At 46.3% G+C, this 24,447-nt stretch overlaps 1 protein-coding gene across 1 annotated transcript in view; it reads left to right on the top strand.

Annotated features, from left to right (window-relative positions):
• The window catches only part of SEH1L (SEH1 like nucleoporin), a 53,936-nt gene that overhangs the window by 6,133 nt on the left and 23,356 nt on the right, over positions 1-24,447 (top strand). Inside the window, exons 3-5 of the mRNA XM_073590044.1 lie at positions 13,442-13,588; positions 14,907-15,118; positions 21,787-21,885. Of these exons, the coding sequence (XP_073446145.1) occupies positions 13,442-13,588; positions 14,907-15,118; positions 21,787-21,885 (458 nt within the window). The remainder of the gene's footprint in view (positions 1-13,441; positions 13,589-14,906; positions 15,119-21,786; positions 21,886-24,447) is intronic.

Below are 24,447 nucleotides of genomic sequence, written 5' to 3'. Positions count from 1 at the left end.
GATTGTGGGGAAATCAGTGGGCCATTGTATATCCCAGATAGAGCTAAATCAAGGTTAGAAAACCTCGGGTGGATATTAAACTACGAAAAATCCCGACTTCAGCCCTTAACCCCTTCACCCCCAAGGGTGGTTTGCACGTTCATGACCGGGCCAATTTTTACAATTCTGACCACTGTACCTTTATGAGGTCATAACTCTGGAACGCTTCTATGGATCCCGGTGATTCTGACATTGTTTTCTCGTGACATATTGTACTTCATGTTAGTGGTAAAATTTCATTCAAATAACTTGCGTTTATTTGTGAAAAAAAACGGAAATTTGGCAAAAATTTTGAAAATTTCGTAATTTTCCAACTTTGAATTTTTATGCCCTTAAATCACAGAGATACGGCACCCAAAAAACTTGATAACTAACATTTCCCACATGTTTACTTTACATTAGCACAATTTTGGAACCAAAAATTTTTTTTGTTAGGAAGTTATAAGGGTTAAAAGTTGACCAGCGATTTCTCATTTTTACAACACCATTTTATTTTTAGGACCACATCACATTTGAAGCCACTTTGAGGGGTCTATATGATAGAAAATACCCAAAAGTGACACCATTCTAAAAACTGCACCCCTTAAGGTGCTCAAAACCACATTTAAGAAGTTTATTAACCCTTTAGGTGCGTCACAGGAATTTTTTTGAATATTTAAAAAAAAATGAACATCTAACTTTTTTTCACAAAAAAAATAATTCAGGTTCAATTTTTTTATTTTACCAAGGGTAACAGGAGAAATTGGACTGCAAAAGTTATTGTGCAATTTGTCCTGAGTACGCTGATACCTGACTTGTGGGGGGGAACGACTGTTTCGGCGCATGGCAGAGCTCAGAATGGAAGGAGCGCCGTTTGACTTTTTCAATGCAAAATTGGCTGGAATTCAGATCGGACGCCATGTCACGTTTGGAGAGTCCCTGATGTACCTAAACAGTGGAAACCCCCCACAAATGACACCATTTTGGAAACTAGACCCCCTAAGGAACTTATCTAGATGTGTGGTGAGAACTTTGAACCCCCAAGGGCTTCACAGAAGTTTATAACATAAAGCCGTACAATTAAAAAATCATATTTTTTCCACAAAAATGATCTTTTCACCCTCAATTCTTATTTTTCCAAGGGTAACAGCACCCTAAAAGTTATTGTGCAATTTGTCCTGAGTACGCTGATACCCCACATGTGGGGGTAAACCACTATTTGGGCACATGGCAGAGCTCGGAAGGGAAGCAGCGCCATTTGACGTTTTTGGCTGGAATTGAGATCGGACACCATGTCGCGATTGGAAAACCCCTGATGTACCTAAACAGTGGAAACCCCCCACAAATGACACTATTTTGGAAACTAGACCCCCCAAGGAACTTATCTAGATGTGTGGTGAGCACTTTGAACCCCCCAGTGCTTCACAGAAGTTTATAACGCCCGGGCGTGAAAATAAAAAATTCATATTTTTTCCACAAACATGATCTTTTAGTCAGGATTTTTTTTATTTTCCTAAGGGTAACAGGAGAAATTGGACCCCAAAAGTTGTTGTCCAATTTGTCCTGAGTAAGCTGACACCCCATATGTGGGAGAAAACTACTGTATGGACACACGTCAGGGCTCGGAAGGGAAGTAGTGACGTTTTGGAATGCAGACATTGATGGAATGGTCTGCGGGTGTCATGTTGCCTTTGGAGAGCCCCTAATGTACCTAAACAGTGGAAACCCCCCACAAATGACCCCATTTTGGACACTAGACCCCCCCACGGAACTTATCTAGATGTGTGGTGAGCACTTTGAACCCCCAAGTGCTTCACAGAAGTTTATAACGCTCGGACGTGAAAATAAAAAAATCATTTTTTTCCACAAAAATGATCTTTTTGCCCCCAATTTTTTATTTTCCTAAGGGTAACAGGAGAAATTGGACCCCAAAAATTGTTTTGCAATTTGTCCTGAGTAGGCTGATACCCTACATGTGGGGGTAAAACACTGTTTGGGCGCATGGAAGGGAAGGAGCACCATAGGACTTTTTCAACTCCGAATTGGCTGGAATTGAGATCAGACGCAATGTTGCATTTGGAGAGCCCCTGATGAGCCCAAACAGTGGAAACCCCCAATTCTAACTCCAACCCGAACCCCAACACACCCCTAACCCTAATCTCAGCCCTAACCCTAGCCCTAATGGAAAAATGGAAATAAATACATTTTTTAAATTTTATTATTTTTCCCTAACTAAGGGGGTGATAACGGGGGGTTTGATTTACTATTTATGGCGGTTTTTATTTTTGGCAGCTGTCGCACGCTAAAAGACGCTTTTTATTGTAAAAATAGTTTTTGCATCACCACATATTGAGAGCTATAATTTTTCCGTATTTTGACCCACCGAGTCATATGAGGTCTTATTTTTTGCGGGACGAGTTGACGTTGGTATTGGTACCATTTTCGGGCACGTGACATTTTTTGATCACTTTTTATTCCGATTTTTGGGACGCAGAATGAACAAAAACCAGCGTTTCATGAATTTCTTTTGGGGGAGTGCGTTTACACCGTTCCGCGTGCGGTAAAATTGATAAAGCGGTTTTATTCTTCGGGTCAGTACGGTTACAGCGATACCTCATTTAGGTCGTTTTTTTATGTTTTGGCGCTTTTATGCAATGAAAACTATTTTATATAAAAAATAATTATTTTTGCATCGCTTTATTCTGCGAGCTATAACTTTTTTATTTTTTCGCTGATGATGCTGTGTGGTGGCTCGTTTTTTGCAGGACAAGATGACGTTTTCAGCGGTACCATGGATATTTATATGCGTCTTTTTGATCGCGCGTTATTACACTTTTTGTTTGGCGGTATGATAATAAATCATTATTTTTTGCTTCGTTTTTTATTTTTAATTTTTTAGGGGTTCGCTTAAAGGGGTTAACTAATGGGACAGTTTTATAGGGCGGGTCGTTACGGACGCGGCGATACCTAATATGTGTACTTTTATTGTTTTGGTTTTTTTTATTTTCAAAAAATGAATTTATTGGGGAATATTTTTTTTTTTTTTTTTTTTTTACTAATTTATTTGGCGATTTTTTTAAATTATTTTTACACTTTTTTTTTATTTTTTTTTTTTTTACTTTATTACATAGTCCCAGGTGGGACATCACTGTCCTGTGACAGATCGCTGATCTGTCACATCACAGATCACTGTGACAGATCAGCAATCTGTCACAGGCAGTGCACAAGGCTTCCTCATGCCTGCGCTTTGCAGGCACTGAGGAAGCCAGCTTCCTCCAGGCCCCCGTCGCCATCTTGGATCCGGGGGCCTGGAGGAAAGGAGTTCCCCGCAGCAGCGCTGCACATTGCGCTGCCGTGGAGGGCTCAGGGAAGCACGGAGGGAGCCCCCTCCCTGCCGATGCTTCCCTTTAACTCCCGGTACACCGCGATCATGTTTGATCGCGGTGTGCAAGGGGTTAACGTGTCGGGGGCGGTCCGTGACCGTCCCTGACACATAGTGCCGGGTGTCAGCTGTGATAATCAGCTGACACCCGGCCGCGATCAGTGGCGCTCACCACGTGGGCGCCGCTGATCGCGCTAGACGTACTATCCCGTCCATGGGCATAGGGGCCCGGGTCCCATGGACGGGATAGTACGTCTGATGTCAGGAAGGGGTTAAAGATACAGAAGTTTCTAGGCTTACTATTAGATTCAGAAACTCAGCGGTGTCTATTACCATTGGATAAATTGCAAAAGATACAGCAGCAGGTTCTTCGGGCGATTGATAATCCTTCTATGACCCTCAGACAGGCCATGTCCCTGTTAGGCTCTCTAACCTCATGCATCCCAGCAGTCAGGTGGGCACAATTCCATACTAGAGCCCTTCAGAAGGACGTCCTGGTTTATAGCAGGGCCTTGAAAGGCTCCTTACAAGGTCGAGTGTTGCTAAGCCCCTCAGCTGTTACGTCGCTTAGATGGTGGCTCGATGACAAGAACCTAGCCTCAGGGGTGCCCTGGGTAACGCAGATAACCCGTATTATAACCACAGACGCTAGTCCCTTCGGTTGGGGGGCCCATATGGGGAACATAGTGGTACAGGGACGTTGGGATTCTGATGCTGAGATCTCATCCAAAGAGAGAGAGCTATTGGCGATAGAGCGGGCAGTCAAAAAACTCATTATGTACCTACAGGGCCATCACGTGAGGATACTCTCAGACAACCAGGTAGCGGTAGCATATGTCAACCACCAAGGTGGAACCCGCTCCGACGCCCTGATGCGGATAACAGAACGTCTCCTTCAGATAGCAGAGGAAAGTTTTCTATCTTTAACAGCCCTCCACATCAAAGGAAAAGACAACGTGAAGGCAGACTTTCTAAGCCGCAAGGCTCTAAAGCAAGGAGAATGGGCTTTGAACAGGGATATTTACCACCAGATTGTCAGCAGATGGGGTCAGCCAGAGGTAGACCTCTTTGCCACCAGAGAAAACAGAAAAGAAAAATCGTTCTGCTCTCTGAATCCCAGGGAAAATCCACTGGCAGTGGATGCCCTCCTGATAAGATGGAACTTTTCTCTGGCATACGCCTTCCCACCATTAAATCTTCTACCTCTGGTAGTGAGGAAGATCAGGGAAGATCGGGCAAGAGTCATATTAATTGCCCCCTTTTGGCCCAGGAGGACCTGGTTCGCATGGTTGAGGACCATGTCGGTATGCGATCCCTGGGTACTACCAAACCTTCCGGATCTCCTCTACCAGGGGCCAGTCAGCCCCCCGCAAGTAGCGGGACTCCATTTGACGGCGTGGTGTTTGAGAGGACTCTATTAAAGGATAGAGGGTTCTCCAAAAATTTAATTGATACCCTCCTAAAAAGCAGAAAACTGACTACCACTAACATTTATGCTAGGACCTGGAAGCAATTCCTGTCCACCTTTCAGTTTGATGTCAGAGACGGAATTCCCACGAAACATATTCTGGAGTTTCTCCAGAGGGGTCTCGAATTGGGTCTCTCCACAAGTACATTAAAAGTACAGGTTTCAGCCTTAGGAGCCTTGTTTGCATGTGATATTGCCAATAACTATTGGGTAGCAAGGTTCATCAAAGCAGCGGCTAGATCGAGACCCATACACAAAGACAGATGTGTGCCTTGGGACTTAAACTTAGTCCTTACAGCCATGACAGAGAGTCCGTTTGAACCTTTGGATTCTGCCTCATTAAAGATTATATCTCTTAAGGCAGCATTTCTAGTAGCGATAACATCCGCACGTAGAGTGAGCGACATACAGGCACTTTCCAGATTACCCCCTTACACAGAGTTCTTACAGGATAGAGTAATCCTAAGGCCAGATCCAGCATACCTTCACAAGGTAGCATCACAATTTCACAGGACACAAGAGATAGTTCTGCCTTCCTTCCTCCCTAATCCGACCAACCCTAAGGAGCAAAAACTTCAGGCATTAGATATTAGGAGATGCTTACTTAAATATTTAGCAGCCACGGATCTTTGGAAGAAGGAGAATGCATTATTCCTATCCTTCCAAGGTCCCAGGAAAGGTTGTAGGGTATCGAAACGCACATTAGCAAGGTGGATTAGGGAGGCTATCTCTCTTGCCTACACAGCAGGTGGAGGTCCGGCTCCGCAGAACCTGAGGGCGCATTCCACTCGTGCCATGGCATCATCTTGGGCAGAAAGATCTGGAGTGTCAATTGATCAGATATGTAAGGCGGCCACCTGGTCATCTCCTTCCACCTTTTTTAACCACTACCGGTTAGACATGGGTGCCTCCTCAGATCTCACCTTTGGGCTAAGGGTGCTGCAGGCTGTAGTCCCTCCCTAAGTTAGTTTACATCTCTGTAATTCTCTCGTGGTGCTGTCATGGGAGTCCGAATAAAGTATTAAGTTACGTACCGGTAACGGTATTTTTCGGAAGCCCATGACAGCACCCTTAGTTCCCTCCCTTGTTCACATATAGGGGTGCACTCCTTTAGAAGATTGTCCACAATTTACTGTATGTGGGAGATGGTATAAAATATTTCTGGTAGATAGGTTGTATATATTATATGTTGTGTACTAACCATGGTAGCCTCTCAAGCTCTGTAATCCAACTGATGCGTGGGAGAGGTGCCGCCCTTTTTGTATCTGTAGGTTTCCTGTTCCTAAAGGGCGGATCCCCTCTCTCGTGGTGCTGTCATGGGCTTCCGAAAAATACCGTTACCGGTACGTAACTTAATACTATTCCTCCCAGCAACGTTGGGCTTTCAGTTATAGAGGAGTGGCTTCAGTCACCGCTCAGTACATGGTGAGCAGTGGCTATAACCGCTCCCCGGCACTAACTGACAGCCGGCTCTGTACTGATGAGCTGTTGAGCCAGCTGTCAGTCAGTGCCGGGGCGTGCCGCCACTCACTATGTACTGAGCAGTGACTGACGTTGCTCCACTATGACTGAAAGCCTGAGGCTGCTGGTAGGAATAAAGTTATTTTCCCCTTTTCCTCCCTGTAGCCAGGCTTTCAATGCAGTGTTCGTGTAGCCTTGACACGCCATTAACCCTAATATCTGTAGGTTAATAGCCTTTAGAGATGATGGGTTCCCCTTATCTTTTTGTATTTAAAAAAAAAAAAAAGTGTAAAAGCCATCCAACCACAGCAAACCGGTCTCATGGATGAACCCTAACTCCAGGGACTCGCCTCCATGTTGCCCAGACTTTTTTTTTATCTGCAGTTGGTTTTGGTAGTGTAGCCCCCTCCCAGATTGTGCTTCCTTATCCCACCCATCTCTCCCCAAGCAGTTCTATTATAAGCTACTTTTCCCCATTGCCCTGTGTGGGCACATGGAGAGGTGAGTCTGTATAGGTAGGGTCGATCCAAACTCTGGTCACTTGGTGTGGTTGGTTGGCTCTTACACTTTTTCATAAAAAAATTGTAAACCAAGAGCCTCATGTTTTGTACATGTATAGCAATAGTGTCATTCTTGTATTTATTAATGGCTACCCTTTGTATGTTTGTGATTTGCACGTATTTGTGCACCGCATAATACCGTATATACTCGAATATAAGTCTGAGTTTTTCAGCCCCCTTTTTGGGCTGAAAAAGACCCCCCTCGACTTATAATCGGGTTACGGTTCAAACTTACCTGGTCCCCGTCATCTCCGCGGTCACCGGTATGTGTCTGTGGTCCCCTGCAGCCTGTCAGTGTCCCGGCGGCGGTGTTACAAGTCGCTGCGCGCCTCTCTCTCTCCCGCCTTCCTTCTTCTGGCAGTGACGTACAGGGGGTGCGATGACGTGGATAGCACGCGCCCTCTGCCTGAGTCACTGAAGAGCCGGCAACGCTCAGGAGCAGCTGTCAGCAACGGAGGTGAGTACGGTATATAGTGTTTTTTTGTTTAAATTCCAGCAGGGGCAGCAGCAACATGATAGGATTACCGGTAATTCTATCACTTGGCCAATAAATTATCATGCATTGGGGCCACTATTACGGTACTCACTGTGCAGCATTTATGGGGGCATATGTTGTGCAGCATTACGGTACCGGTATTTGGGCCACCATTATTCACTGTGCAGCATTTATGGGGGCATATGTTGTGCAGCATTACGGTACCGGTATTTGGGCCACCATTATTCACTGTGCAGCATTTATGGGGGCATATGTTGTGCAGCATTATGGTATTTGGGCCACCATTATTCACTGTGCAGCATTACTTTTATTCTTATCTATTTTTATAATTTACCAGTATCTTCGGCAATTCCCACCCTAGGCTTATACTTGAGTCAATAAGTTTTCCCATGTTTTTGAGGCAAAATTAGTGGGGTTGGCTTATACTCGGATCGGCTTATACTCGAGTATATACGGTAATTTAATACAGATACTGCATGGTCCCTTTTCTTTTTTCTCATATGAACCATGAGAACGTCATAGAAACTGCTAGAAGTTATTGTAAGGGTATGTGCACATGACATCTTTTCAGGCTGATTTCCCTGTGGAATCACCTAACATAATAGATTTACTTAGAGTAGCCGTCATTTTAATTTTTATTTCATGAATGAATAGTACGCATGAAAATAAGCAACTTTGTAATAGATCATATTGGAGAGAGCTGCTTCTGTCTCTACCGGAATTGATTAGTCATTATCAAAATACTCCATTCTGAGGTAAAGGTTTCGCTCCCATCTGCGTATATACACTGAGTGCAGTGTGCTAATGTGCTCGCATCAGTGGTGTTCTGTGAGGCTGTGCTCACCTGTGAGTTCTTCCTCAGCTGGATTTGTGCTGAGAAAAAACCTGCAGCGTATGGCCGCGTAAAATGACCGAGGATTGCCAATGGATGCGAAGAGAAAAACCGAAGGCACAAAGACCATACTTGTGAAGTCCTTTTTTTTTTTTTTTTCTCTTTTTCTCGCACACCTCTCAAACGAACCACGAAATTTCATCAGCCAAGTACAGTAAGTTTACAGCCCAAACCCTGAGAATAGGTAGTAGATAGATGTTCTGTAGATATTTAATGTGACAGCCCCCTACATATAATAAATAGGGATGATCTAATAGCTTCGAATAAACACTTGTCCGAACAGCTATAACGCGTACCGAATAGCTTCATCTGGAACCCAGATACCTGGAGCGTTTCCAATAATCAGCTGTTCAACATATGCATGGATAGCACACAGGCTTCTCCATACATGTGTTATGACTGTCACACAGCCTCGACACATGCAGCTGTGGCGCCGAACAGCTGATTAGTGGGAGCGCTGCAGGTATCTGGGTTATCGAGGCAGCTATTCGGTAAGTACTATAACTATTCGGATAAACACTTACCTGAAGCTATTCGATAATCCCTAGAAATAAACTAGGACCCTTCAGTGTGTTTCATGGGGCACTAAAGGGTGTTTAGCCTTGTTTAACCTATTAAATAAATGAAAACGTGGGGTCCCCCCTATTTTTGATAACCAGCAAAAGTAAAGCAGACAGCTCAGAGTTTATATTATCAGGCTGGGAAGGTCCCTAGTTATTCGGCCCTTCCCAGTCTAAAAATACAAGTCTTCAACTGCCCCAGAAGTGCCGCATCATATTAGATGCGCCAGTTCTTGTGCTCAGCCCGGCTCCTCCCGATTGCCCTGGTGCTGTGGCAATCAGGGTACACTATTTAAAAAAAAAAAAAAACCACCCCCACACACGCGCGCTTTCTCTGATTCGCCAAAAAAAAAAGCCATGCAGGTCCGGTTTATTCCAGGGAATCTGACGTAGTCCGCAAATGGAAACCTGAAGAACCTAAAAAGAGAGGAATAAAATCAAGACACTGTCCCTTGTTCAATATATTAGAAAACAAAAAGTTCCCCCAAATCCGACATCCAAAGGCTATGGAGCCTCGTTCTGAGAACAAAGCTCCACAGGTTGTAGCAGCAGCCACTCAAGTCCCTCTGCGCTCCGCGAGAACCCGGTGACTCTGAACAGAGGTGATGTCAGTAACTGCACTGCTCATCAGCGTCGCCGAGTGTCATAGAGGTCAGCGTGACTCTTCACCTCTGAGTAGTGTAGTTACTGAACTAGGCTTCGTACCCTTTGGACGTTGGATTCTGGGTTTGCCATGGACTTCGGCAGACCTGCATGGGAATTTGTTTTCTAATTAATAGATTGGTGAATGAGGGACAGTGTCTTGTCTTTTTCTCTCTTTTTATGTTCTTCAGCATTCCAATTGTGGACTACGTCAGGCCTGTATGCCTTTTTTTTTTTTTTTTTTTTTTTTGATGGCTGCTGTGAATTTTGACAAATCCCAGCTGACATCAACCCCAAGCCCGATTTCCACCGCACCAGGTCTGTCTATATCTGTATATATGATGCTTTATTAGGTTTGTAAAGTAGCTTGAAGTTACATAAAGAATTACAGTATGTAAAAGATGATAAAAACGGACTGCATTCGGATGTCAGATGGATGTCATATGGAAGGTGAGAGAAAGTCACACACCCACGTGAATCTCGTCCGACTTCAGAATGAACATCAGATTAATTGTTTATTTTTTTATGCGGATGTGAGCGAACCCAAAATCTTTATTCAGTGAAGACACTTTCTTTTACTGAGAGGAGATGACCGGAGCTTACTGACAAGATTTTATAGGAGGGTAATTTCAGTAATGGGAAAGTCTTGACTGAATACAGATTTTACTTCAGAATTGAGAATTTTGATAATGGCTGATCAATTCTGGCAGAGAAAGAAGCAGATCTCTCTCTCTCGATATCCCTTTCCCTGAAGAAGCTACACTGTGTGGCGATACTCGTTGGTGCTCTTTTCTCCCCACAAACCTTGATGGGACCGGGTGATGTCTATCTCTTACTTCTACTAGTGGGTCCTACATGGTTTTTACCCATCTGGACCTCAGTGTCCTCTTATTATGTTTTGTTGTATCTTTACTTTTCGGATTCTACAGAAAATTGCCCCTGTCCTATTTATCAATCATTAACAGTTATCCTTGTCTGAGGGCTTTATAACACTAAAATAATATGTAGTATTTTTTCCATCTTTAACTGTTCATTACCCATGAATTGTACTTGATTTATTGCCTTTTGTTTCAGAACAGTTATTTTTTTAGGACTTGTCTTTTAAGAGTGCAATATCTTTAGCACACCTCGGTGCACACAGTGGAGGAATCTGACTTGGCCCTTACATGGTCCTCCGGTGATTGTTTAAGCCGATTGGCTTTATAATTGTTTTTAAAATGTTTTTTTTGTTTGGCTTGTATTTTTGATTTTCAATAAAAACCTTGTTTATTTTTACTTAAAGGGAACCTGTCACCCCCCCCCAGGCGTTTTTAAGTAAAAGAGCCACCTTGTGCAGCACTAGTGCGGCATTCTGTCAATGTGGCTCTTTTACTTAGCGTCCCTTCCACCTCAGAAATAATTATAGTGCTTTAAAAAAACCACTATATTGTAAGCCGAACGCTGCTAACTTCTTCTTCGTATTATTATTATTCAGTTGATTTCCGCAATTAATGCAGCCCGAACCGCTACACGCACAGACTCCGTTGAGGTGTCGTTTCGAAGCCATCGTCCACGAGTGGTGTGCTAAGTGTTTTTCGTGTCGATCGGATTTGTAGTTTTTGCGCAATTTGTGTTTTAAAAACTTTTTTCCTGTCATTGGAATGCTCTGTCTCAATGCATTTCAATGGGAAAATGTTGCCACAGGGAAAACATGCCCTGAGGCAATTCAAATGGCAGTTAAGCTCATTGATATGCGCAGGCACACCCAGTTACTATGCCAACGCCTACGAACGTCACATTATCTCTCCAGGACAGAGTTTCTGGCAGATAATTTCAGCTCTTAAAGCGAAACCCACAGCACTAATGCAAATCTAGCTTCATCACATGACGCATGCCCCTGAGAGAGAATGTGCGCCAAAGTGGATTTAGAAGCCCAGTGAGCCAAACTGGCTCTTAAAGGGCCGACGCGCCAAAGTGATTCTAAAAGGGCCGGCGCGCCAAATCGAAAGCTGAGTGACCCCAGGCTCCAAATCAGAGGCTGATTGACCCCGGCCTCCAAATCGGAGGCTGATCGACCCTGGTCTACAAATCAGAGGCTGAGCCACCCTGGCCTCCAAATCTGACCCTGGGGGGGGGCCCCCCACCCACCAAATTGGACCCTGGAGGCCCCACAGGCCAAAGTGGCCCCTGAGAGGCACCCACAGTTAAAACGGATCCTGAGTTGAAAGTCTTGCAGGGGCAGCAGGCAAGTCTCTCTTAAAGGGGCAGCCCGGGCTCCATTTCAAAGCACTATCTGTACTTCCTTCAGGAAATACACATCTAGTTGTTTTTAAAATTGGTTAAAAATATCTGAATTTTGACAGGGGGGCAGGTCTTTTCCCCCCTCTGACAGACGCCTCGCATCCATCAGTCATTTCTTTCTTCAGTATTTGGTGCCGCCTCCTCGGCTTCTTTTGAAATTATGGCGTCTGCGTTGTACTATATCTTCTTGGGCATGCGCAGTTAGCACTGTGTGTGCTCTCACATCACATGCCAGACTTCCTATCGCGCGGCCAGAGGCTCCACCCTGCAGTCGCTTATGATTTATTCACACTGAGGGGCTGGGAATCTTGGGCATGCCCAGTAGTTCTCTGCGTCTCTCATGCCCAAGATTCCCAGCCCCGCAGTGTGAATAAATCATAAGCGACTGCAGGGTGGGATCTCTGGCCGCGCGATAGGAAGGCCGGGATGTGATGTGAGAGCACGGGTAGTGCTAACTGCGCATGCCCAAGAAGATATAGTACAGCGCAGGCGCCATGATTTAAAAAGAAGCTGAGGAGGTGGCGCCAAATACTGAAGAAATAAATGACTGATGGTTGCGAGGCGTCTGTCAGAGGGGGAAAGACCTGCCCCCCTGTCAAAATTCAGGCATTTTTGACCAATTTTAAAAACCATTATTTCTGCGGTGGAACGGATGCTAAGTAAAAGAGCCACATTGACAGAGCGCAGCACTAGTGCTGCACAAGGTGGCTCTTTTACCTAAAAACGCCTGGGGGGGGTGACATGTTCCCTTTAAGGTGATCCTTGCCATAACTTACACTTCTTGCTTCTCTTCTTGACGATAGTAAAAAGATGTCAGAAAAATCATGGGAGAACCCACCAACAGCCAAACCCGTCAGAAAAATGCTCATAAAACAATCACAAAAGCTTCAGAAATAAAGGCCGACTTATAGAAGTATCTTGGCGAGTTCGCCTGAGTATAAAAGATGTCGTGTGAACAGACAGAAATTATTTCATGAGAAGTTCTCGCTCAGTGTCTGTGCCCAGTGATGAACGTTGTCTCTCTGGGAGTAATAGACAACCAGATGTCGACCATATCTGGAGCCATTTATTCTAATGCTTTTCTTTCCCTCGAAAAAAGATTCAACCTGTCCAACCCTGACATATTGTTGGTAGATGTAGCTGGAAATGGTGAGATCCCCTGATGGTTGGTCAGTCTTAGGCTACGTTCCCACAATCCGGAAGTAGCAGCACTTTGGATGCAGCATATTTTCGCTGCGTCCAAAACGTTGCGATCTTCTAACCATACAGGTAGATCCTTATGTGTTCACTGAACCATGCAGATTTACCGCATCCAACACATACCTATTGGTGGAATTTCTGTTGTGGAGACTAGCATGCGTATGATAAATATGGTTCCTATTGTTCCTTTTTTTCTCCATTTCTGTCTATTAATAGATGTGTGTTTAAAGAGGAATATTAAACTTTCCTTAGGGGACTGGTTATGTGACAATGAACAAACTCGGCCATGTTTACTGGCACCCACCTGGGTTCAGCTCAGGGCACTTTACGTCCTGCGTGGAGACCCTTTCTCCAGCCTCCTTGCCATTATCACTAGCCATTGGCTTTACACATCCAGTCTCTTGGGGCAAAGTTTAATTTTGCTCAGACAACCCCTTTTAAGTGTAATGTGGCCAGATACTAATTTTCATGCCTGTGTTCAGACACACAGCGGGTCGGTATGGCGGGTAACGTGGGCCCATCCGGAGTTTGGTCAGGTGCTGGCGTCATGTTCATTTGACAGAACGGCTGCGGTGTGGGAAGAAATCGTAGGCGAATCTAACGACAAGCCTAGAGGACAAAGTCATTGGGTAAGAGGATCTTGCGCTTTCATTGTATGTACAGGAATCACAGTGTCACAGTGGTGTATGTAATCCTGTGTCTGGCCGGGTCGCCGCCCGCCGTCCAGAGCTGTAAGTGTCCTCAGGAGGGTTGTTAAGACTAATGCACGGTCACTGCCGCTCTGGATTCGTGCATTGATTTGGTCATCTGGGATCGTATGGCAGATATTCTGATGATCTTTTTTTTTTTTTTTTTTTTTTTTTATTTTCCACCCTTTTGAAATTTTTGATCCAGTTTTGATTTTAGTCAAATGTTACGCCCGATTGTTGAACACTGTTTTGCTTTGCATAGAGCTGCCCGTTATTTCCTCCTGTATAGACTTGATGGTATATAGACTGATTGCTGTGAAAATAAAGGTAATGTGTCATCCAAAAATGACCTATTGCTTAAATCAGGGGGTTTTGTTCATTATTTTTTTATTTATTTATTTTTTTCATGTAATTATATTGGCACAAAACAAATAATATTGACATTGCCACACTGTCCACTGAGCCTAATCTTGCACTTCATGTGGATATCCTCAGTTATGGAGGGACTTGGACTATATGTATAGAAGAATAAACCCTGCATGCAGTAATTTGGGCAAATGGTATTGTGAAGGGAGGGGAGGAGCTCACAAACAGAATCTCCGTTAACTCATTCTGCAGCCATCTATGGCGTGCAACATAGAGGCTATAGGAGGCAAACTGTGCCAAATTTGGAGTGAAATGAAAGGCTGTGTGCACACGTTGCGGATTTGGCCCTGCGGATCTGCAGCAGTTTCTGCTGCGGTGTACAGTACCATTATTCCCTATGGGAATTAAAAACCGCTGTGCAGATGCTGCGGAATTTTCAGCGCGGATTTTGCTGCGGTTTCAAATCTGCAGAAAGAATTGCATGTCAATTCTTTCTGCGGATTCTGCAGCGGTTTACCATCTCCTCCATTGTAGAGGTGATAAACCACAGGGCAAAACCACAGGCCAATCCGCAGATAAACCACAGGTCTTTTGACCTCCGGATTTATCTGCGGATTTTGCAAAATCCGCACGGATGAATCCGCAGCGTCTGCACACAGCCTTATTGTAAAAAAAAAAATAAAAAATCTTTTTAGCCCCAAATGCATACATTTAAGTAAATTAAAGAAAAATCTCCCTGAAGGTGTAGACTAGCCTTACAACACAACATACACAACAGGGTGGGGGACTAATTTTGTGAACAAAACTATAACTTATTTCATACATTCTTTTGACCTTTTGTAAAGTAGTTCTGTAAAAAATATTATTTTTAATTTCGATCACGTATGTCTAGGTGAAGAGAACTACACTGGTGGACAGCAGGACGTCCGTGACCGACGTCAAGTTTGCTCCCAAGCATATTGGCCTGATGTTGGCGACCTGCTCTGCAGATGGTGTGGTGAGAATATACGAAGCCCCTGATGTGATGAATCTCAGCCAGTGGTCTCTGCAGCATGAAATCTCCTGTAAGCTGAGCTGCAGTTGTATTTCCTGGAATCCCTCCAGGTTAGTGGGTATCTTGGCTCCGGTCCCCGGGAATTGGCTACCGGAGATCAGCAGTGGCTAGTTACTGTCCTGGAGCGTCGGCAGACGTGTGATGGCATAAACTGCAGCACATGTTAGAGATTTATATATGGACCCTACCCACACCTCCAGGATCTATACTGTACCGTACACGGATGCCATACATCTCCTGTGGGGCTTTCCTTTCCAGTGCCCTCACGTATGTGTTGGCCGATCATTAGGGTCAGCGCAGAATTCTCCATCTCTGTGTCCTATAAATGATGGCAGCCTTATAGAAGAGACCATAAAATTGTCCCATAACTCGCTATTAGGGGAAATGCCTGTGCAGTTCTTGGACTTGCAGTTGAGCCTTTAAATAAATGTAGATCTACTTTTATATGTCATTCAATCCGCTCCGTGATCAGTGCTGGAGTTTATTTGGGCCGGAGCGATCTTTTTGTAAATCATGGAGTCATATGTGGCTCCGACTACCCCGGCTCCACTCCATCATATGACTCGGGGCAATAAACACCCACCTTCCTATATTATTATGCTATTTAGTGACAATTTGAGCACCTCGTTTTACTCTGTCGCCTAATTGGGGGGACACAGAACTGTGGTGTTTTGCTGCTGTCCACTAGGAGGCGACACTATGCATAATTTGAAAAAGATTAACTTTGGCTCCTCCTCTGCAGTATACACCCCTGGACGGCGTCCGCCATCTCCAGTTTTTGCTTAGTGTCGCAAGGAGGCACACCTAAGATTTTTTTTTTTACTCCGTTTTTTTCCTTGATTTTTTTCAACGGATTACAAATGAAGAAAAGCGGGTCTCCAGCGAGACTCCCGGCATGGCTCCCTCCTCAGTCCCCTATTAAGGGGTACCCGGTTGAGGTCGAGATGGCTCTTCCCCATGTCGCTCCTTCCCCAGTCCCTCGGGTACTGATTCGAAGTCGAGACCCCCCCCCCTCCTTCCCCAGTTCCCTTGGGCTCTGGGTTGAGGTCGAGGATAGGATGAAGCCCCCTGACGGTGACAGCAGCACCCTCCCTAATCCCCCTCTGGGGGCATTAGGTTGAGACACCGCAGGTAGGGCCTGTACCAGGCACCATTCAGCCACTTACTAGTCCAGGGACCCCAGCCCAGCTGCGGACTCCTGTTGGGACTGGGGGAGGTGCAGGCAGACATGGCACTTGTCAGAGACAGGGCTCCCTGCGCCCATCTCTGCGGCAGCACCAGCTGCATAGCGCCTCAAAGAGACCCCCCACAGGGCCCAGGTTGCGCTCATGACCCCACCGCTAGCCTACCGTTCAATTCGGGAGGGGGGGGTCTGGTTTGAATTCGCGCCCCCCGGACAACCGCGCCGTCCTGGAGCCCTTCTGGGCATGAGGTATCAAATTTAGGCCGCGGCTTCGGCCTAGCTGAAGTCGCCGCCTTATTCCCGCCCCCCGGATGATGAAAATGACACTCTGCAGTGTCATTTAAGGGGCGGATTGAGACAGGAAGGGCGCGCTTTTACATAGCTCCGCGCGCCCTTTTCAGCTCTCCGCCCCCTTCCCCCTCCACCTCACAATTCCGGTGGCCATCTTGCTGCACCTGAAGACATAGCTGAAGGCAGCACAGCGGTCTCTGGGGGGTCACAGGACTGGGATTTATCGGTGCTGGACCTAGGGGGCGCACCGGTGGGGTAAGATAACAGCTGGGTTCTTTGTACTCAGCTGTGACTTCATATAACATATAACGCTCCCCTATTCCTTTTCCTCTGCGTAGATACCCTTGTAGGGCCTCTGCTAATCAGCCTCTAGGCACTATGTCGGGCTCAATGAAAAGGACCAGACAAGACTGCTTTTATGCAGTCTGCACAGCCTGCAAGGCCACTCTCCCCAGCGGCATCACGTACCCGCACTGCCGGGACTATACCCAAAACACAGGATCAGAACCCCAAGAAGTCCCTACCAACGCTTCTGCGACCGCTACTGCGCCGGAATGGGCGACTCAGATGTCGAAGTCTATGACAAAGGGACATCCGGTCTCAGGGACAGGCCGCTTCCGACAGTTTGAGACATAAGCGGACCCACAGGTCGCGAGGGCATATGTGACTCTAACTCAGATAATGAAACCGAGAACACTCTGGTCCCTTGTCCCCCTAGCAATACGGCGCTAGTTGAAGATATAATCTCTTCCATACTTCGGGTGCTGGACATTTCTGATCCAACCCCGGAAGCACCAGAACACAAGATTTCCTTTGAAAGTGTTCAGAAACCATCTCAGGTCTTCCCTAATCACCCGGAATTTCAAAAAATACTTTCTAAGCATTTTTTGCAGCCTGAGAAAAAATTTGCCAATCGCAAATACTTGGAAGCAAAGTACCCCTTCTCACAGAAGGACACTAAGGATTGGACAGATCCACCTGAAGTGGACCCCACCCCCAGTCTCTAGGCTGGCAGCACAAACACTTCTCTCACTGCCAGACAACTCAACCCTCAAGGACGCAGCAGACAGACAGGTAGAACGCATGGCTTGTTCAATCTTCGAAGCGGCAGGTGCCTCTCTGGCTCCCGGATTTGCTTCAGTTTGGGCAACCAAGGCCATTATGGCCTGGGCTAATCTATTGCAACAGGGCCTCCAAGCTTCAAATCCTCAGCTGGCGGACCAGGCGGTGCAAATTGCAGTAGTGGCAAATTATATGGTCCATGCAGCGTTGGATTCTGCAAGAGGGGTAGTGGGAATAGCATCAAACGCCATCACAATCCAGCGTATTCTCTGGCTGAGAGAATGGAAGGCGGATGCGGCCTCAAAAAAGTCCCTAACAAATCTCCCGTACTTCAGTGGACATCTTTTCGGTGAAAAGCTGGATACAATGATATCCAATGCTACCGGGGGTAGACTCATGCCCTCTGGAAGACACCCCACTTCTAGGCGGATGACTGCTACTCTTTCAGCAGGTCTGGCTGCCTATTACAGAAGACAAGTGGGTCAAGGAAATAGTGTCTTCAGGATACAAGATCGAGTTTACTACCAGCCCACCGCACAGGTTCTTTCTCTCCGTTCCTCCAAAACCTCCACTCAAAGCTCGAGCCTTTCATCAAGTGGTTTCTTCCCTCCTGCAAGCAGGAGTCATAGTACTGGTTCCAGCAGACGAGCGCTTCCGAGGGTTCTACTCCAATCTGTTCATGGTGCCCAAGAAGGGAGGCAGCGTCCGACCCATACTAGACCTCAAGCAACTCAACAAGTATGTTCGAGTTCGTCACTTTCGCATGGAATCCCTCCGGTCAATCGTTGCGTCCATGGACAAAGGAGAATATCTCACCTCCATAGACATACAGGACGCATACCTGCATATACCGATTGCTCCCGCCCATCAGAGATTTCTTAGATTCGCAATCAACCAAGACCATTACCAGTTTGTGGCCCTCCCGTTCTGTCTCGCCACGGCTCCCAGAACATTTACAAAGGTCATGGCAGCTACCATGGACATTCTACACTCCAGAGGCATAGTAGTCGTTCCATACCTGGACGACCTTCTCATCAAGGCCCCCACCTTCAAGGACTGCGAGGTCAACATCTCAATCACAATCGACACTGAGTCGCCTGGGATGGTTAGTCAATTTACAGAAGTCCTCGACTACCCCGAGTCAGTCTCTGGCCTTCCTGGGGATGCTATTCGACACCTCCAGGGGTCTGGTGATCCTCCCCAGGGACAAGGCACTGGTCCTCCGTTTGGGAGTTCGCACTCTCTTCCGCAAGTCCCCCTGATCTCTCGGGTATGCCATGAGAGTACTTGGCAGGATGGCAGCAGCAATGGAGGCGGTACCATTTGCCCAGTTTCACCTCATACCCCTTCAACTGGCCATCCTCAAGTCCTGGGACAGGAATCCGTTCTCCCTCGACAGGGAGTTCCGGTTATCATCGAAAACCAGGAGGTCCCTGCACTGGTGGCTCAAGCCAACCTCGCTTGCAAGGGGAAAATCCTTTCTCTCCGGTCAATGGAAGGTTTTGACCACCGACGCAAGCCTTACGGGTTGGGGTGGCGTTGTCCACCTACATCACAGAGCGCAACGCAAGTGGTCACCAATGGAAGCGACCATGCCCATCAACATCCTGGAAATTCGGGCCATCTTCCTGGCATTGAAAGCCTTTCATCACTTGCTAGCAGACTCTCATATCAGAGTACAGTCGGACAATGCCACGGCGGTGGCATACGTGAACCATCAAGGCGGGACCCGCAGCATCCAGGCGATGAACGAAGTAACACGTATCCTACACTGGGCGGAGGATGCGAGGTCGGTACTCTCTGCGGTCCACATTCCGGGTGTGGACAACTGGGAAGCAGACAAGGAATGGACTCAGGGGAGTGGTCTCTCCATCCCGAAGTTTTTCGTCAGATCAGCCATCGCTGGGGGACCCCGGACGTGGATCTGATGGCATCCCATCTCAATGCCAAGGTTCCCAATTTCATGGCCAGGACGCGCGATCCGCAGTCGCTCGGAGCAGATGCCCTAGTTCAGGACTGGACCCAGTTCCAGTTTCTGTACATTTTTCCACCCCTCCCCCTGATCTCCAGAGTCCTGAGGAAGATCAAACAAGAGGGAGTTCCCACCATCCTGATCGCTCCAGACTGGCCCAGGCGTACATGGTACGCCGATGTCATGCAACTCACAGCAGACGCTCCCTGGCGTCTCCCCATACGTCCCGACCTTCTGTCACAAGGCCCATTCTTCCACCAGAACTCAGGGACTCCCAATTTGACGGCGTGGCCATTAAGACCTGGGTTTTGACCCAAGCAGGTTTTTCACCGGACGTCATTAAAACCATGATCAGGGCTCGAAAGCCAGCTTCAGCCAGGATTTACTATCGTACCTGGAAGGCTTTCTTCACATGGTGCGAATCTCGTGGACAGATCCCACTCCCCTACTCTCTTCCAAAGGTCCTCGGTTTCCTTCAGTCAGGCCTGGACGCCAGGCTATCCTTGGGCTTGCTTAAGAGCCAGGTGTCAGCGCTTTCAGTGCTCTTTCAGAGGCGTATTGCTAACAAGCCGCAAGTGAAGACTTTTCTCCAAGGGGTTTCCCGATTGGTTCCCCCCTACAAACATCCATTGGAGACGTGGGACCTCAACCTGGTCTTGACAGCATTGCAGACACCTCCTTTTGAACCCTTTAAGGAGGTCTCACTCCGCCTTCTATCACAGAAGGTGGTTTTTCTGGTGGCAATCACCTCGCTATGCAGGGTGTCCGAACTTTCAGCACTTTCCTGCAGGCAACCCTTCCTGGTTTTCCATCAGGACAAGGTGGTTCTCCGTACAGTCCCATCCTTCCTTCCGAAGGTTGTTTCCAGCTTCCACCTCAATGAGGAAACCTCACTACCATCTCTTTGCCCGGTTCCCGTTCATAGAGTGGAGAAGGCTCTGCATACGCTTGACCTTGTCAGGGCATTGCGTATTTACGTGTCTAGGACTGCTCCCTTCCGGAAGTCTGATTCACTTTTCCTTCTTCCAGAAGGCGTTCGCAAGGGCCTACCGGCTTCCAAGGCCACCCGTGCTAGGTGGATCAAGTCCACCATACAAGAGGCTTACCGCCTTAACAATTCTCCTCTTCCGGCCGGTGTCACGGCACACTCTACGCGGGCGGTAGGGGCCTCTTGGGCCATTCAGCATCAAGCCTCGGCACATCAAGTGTGTAAGGCAGCCACTTGGACTAGCTTGCACACATTTACAAAACACTACAGAGTGCATACCCATTCCTCAGTGGATGCGATCCTGGGTAGACGGGTCCTGCAGGCGGCAGTACCCCAAATCTAGGGGACTGTCAGCACAATATTCGTCCTCTGCTTCCCACCCAGGGACTGCTTTGGGACGTGCCACGGTTCTGTGTCCCCCAATTAGGCGACCGAGTAAAAGAGATTTTTGTGTGTACTCACCGTAAAATCTTTCTCTTAGCCTTTAATTGGGGGACACAGCTCCCACCCTGTTGCCCTTGCGGGCCGTTGTTACGGTTGGGTTCTCATATTGTTGTTTGAGCTCGTTTTTAGTAGCCTTCTTACAGGCATGGTTATGTTTCTGGTATATTCCTCCTAATGCTTTTGCACAAAACTGGAGAAGGCTGACGCCGTCCAGGGGCGTATACTGCAGAGGAGGAGCCAAAGTTAATCTTTTTCAGATTATGCATAGTGTCGCCTCCTAGTGGACAGCAGCATAACACCACGGTTCTGTGTCCCCCAATTAAAGGCTAAGAGAAAGAGATTTTACGGTGAGTACACACAAAAATCTCCCTTTTTTTGGCCAGTGTTTATTTTCCATCGACTCATTATTATTATACAATTAATATTTCCAAATTGTACATTTTAATGAATGAAGCAAAGATCGGCTCGGCAGTGATAAACGACGTGTTATTAAGGTGCAATGGCTGACAATCGGGGAATGATTTTCCTTTTGTCGATCTGTCTCCCGATTACTCAGCATGTTGGTTTCTTGCTTTAATATTCTCGGCAGCACTTTCTCATGTGTGAACAGGCAATATGCTTCTTAGAAGGTGGTGTCCGGTGCACATGGCCGTGCAGTCTGCCTGTCTGATCGGCAGGCATATAGCCAATGTGTGGTCGCCCAGTGTGATGCAGCCTTCGTTATGTTACATCTTTGGTCCTTAATGACGTACTAAAAACCTCTGTTCTGTGTGTTTAGTTCCCGAGCTCATTCTCCTATTATAGCTGTGGGAAGTGACGACAGCAGCCCTAACATAATGGGAAAAGTGCAGATCTACGAGTACAACGAGAACACAAGGTGAGTCTCATGAGTGTAACACATCGGAGCAGACTTTAAAGGGGTCTCTGGCACCAGCTACATTTCTGGTGACCCCCCCGTGTGACAGCAGGTTGGCAGACCCTGAATGTGTGCATTATGCACGCTGCCAGTACTCCCTCAGTCAACAGATCGATCAGGCCATCATTGAGGACTAGATTCTCATCTGCTTCTATCCATGTTCTATTGAGCGAGGCAGATAAGAATCTAGTCGCCACGTGAGCGCCTGCTCAATCTGACAATTGAGGGATCCTGACAGTGTGCACAATCTGTAGCCACATAGGGGCTCAGAAATTCACCTCTTTGCTTTTTTGACACCGTTTTTTTTTTTTTTTTTCTCTCTCCTTTTGGTATGTCATGTTTTAACCCCTTTCTGCCATATGACGTACTATCCCGTCCATGTGCCCTGGGACTTAATTCCCAGGGACGGGATAGTACGTCATAGCAATCAGCGGCGCCCACGTGGTGAGCGCCGCAGATCGCGGCCGGGTGTCAGCTGATTATCACAGCTGACACCCGGCACTGTGTCAGGAGACCGCTCCCGACACGTTAACCCCTGGCACACTGCGATCAAACACGATCGCAGTGCATTGGGGGTTTAGGGAAAGCGCAGGCACAAGGAAGCCTTCTGCACTGCCTGTGACAGATCGCTGATCTGTTACAGCGATCTGTGATGTGACAGATCAGCGATCAGTCACATGACAGTTATGTCCCCCCTGGGACATTGTAATAAAGTTTAAAAAAAAGTAAAAATAATTTATAAATAAATCGCAAAATAAATTAAAAAAAAAAATATTCCCTAATTCATTTTTTGGAAATAAAAGAAAACAAAACAATAAAAGTACACACATTTGGTATCGCCGCGTCCGTAACGACCCACCCTATAAAACTGTCCCATTAGTTAACCCCCTTAACGAACCCCCTTAAAAAATAAAAAACAAAAAATAAAGCTTTATCATCATACCGCCAAACAAAAAGTGCAATAACGCGCAATGAAAAAGACGCATATAAATAACCATGGTACCGCTGAAAACGTCATCTTGTCCCGCAAAAAACGAGCCACCATACAGCAACATCAGCGAAAAAATAAAAAAGTTATAGCTCACAGAATAAAGCGATACAAAAATAATTATTTTTTATCTAAAATTGTTTTCATTGCATAAAAGCGCCAAAACATAAAAAGACATAAATGAGGTATCGCTGTAACCGTACTGACCCGAAGAATAAAACCGCCTTATCAATTTTACCGCACGCAGAACGGTGTAAACGCACCCCCCCCAAAAGAAATTCTTGAAATGCTGGTTTTTGTTCATTCTGCGTCCCAAAAATCGGAATAAAAACCGATCAAAAAATGTCTCGCGCCCGAAAATGGTACCAATAAAAGCGTCAACTCGTCCCGCAAAAAATAAGACCTCACATGACTCTGTGAGTCAAAATATGGAAAAAATTATAGCTCTCAAAATGTGATGATGCAAAATCTAATAAAAAGCGTCTTTTTAGCGTGCGACAGCTGCCAAATATAAAAACCGCCATAAATAGTAAATCAAACCCCCCGTTATCACCCCCTTAGTTAGGGAAAAATAATAAAATTAAAAGAAAATGTATTTATTTCCATTTTCTCATTAGGGTTAGGGCTGAGATTAGGGTTAGGGGTGTGTTGAGGTTAGAGTTGGAGTTATATTTGGGGGGTTTCCACTGTTTGGGCACATCAGGTGCTCTCCAAACGCAACATGGCGTCTGATCTCAATTCCAGCCAATTCTGCATTGAAAAAGTCAAATGGTGCTCCTTCCCTTCCAAGCTGTGCCATGTGCCCAAACAGTGTTTTACCCTCACATATGGGGTATCATCCTACTCAGGACAAATTGCAAAACAACGTTTGGGGTCCAATTTCTCCTGTTACCCATAGATAAATAAAAAATTGGGGGCAAAAATATCATTTTTGTGGAAAAAAACAATTTTTTTTATTTTCACGCCCGGGCGTTATAAACTTCTGTGAAGCACTTGGGGGTTCAAAGTGCTCACCACACATCTAGATGAGTTCCTTAGGGGATCTAGTTTCCAAAATGGGGTCACTTGTGGGCAATTTCCACAGTTTAGGCACATCAGGGGCTCTCCAAAGGCAACATGACACCCGCAGACCATTCCATCAAAGTCTGCATTCCAAAACGTCACTACTTCCCTTCCGAGCCCTGACGTGTGTCCATATAGTAGTTTTCTCCCACATATGGGGTATCAGCGTACTCAGGACAAATTGGACAACAACTTTTGGCGTCCAATTTCTCTTGTTACCATTGGGAAAATAAAAAAATTGGGGACTAAAAGATCATGTTTGTGGAAAAAATGATTTTTTTATTTTCACGCCCGGGCGTTATAAAATTCTGTGAAGCCCTTGGGGGTTCAAAGTGCTCACCACATATCTAGATAAGTTCCTTGGGGGGTCTAGTTTCCAAAATGGTGTCATTTGTGGGGGGTTTCCACTGTTTAGGCACATCAGGGGCTTTCCAAACACGGCATGGCGTCCAATACAAATTCCAGCCAAAAAA

Source organism: Dendrobates tinctorius, unplaced genomic scaffold (genome assembly GCF_039654945.1).
Source record: "Dendrobates tinctorius isolate UK_male_01 unplaced genomic scaffold, ASM3965494v1 ptg000115l, whole genome shotgun sequence".
In the NCBI taxonomy this organism is placed as follows: domain Eukaryota; kingdom Metazoa; phylum Chordata; class Amphibia; order Anura; family Dendrobatidae; genus Dendrobates; species Dendrobates tinctorius.
The sequence above is the reverse complement of the archived record's forward strand: the minus strand, read 5'-3'. Positions and strand labels throughout refer to the sequence as shown.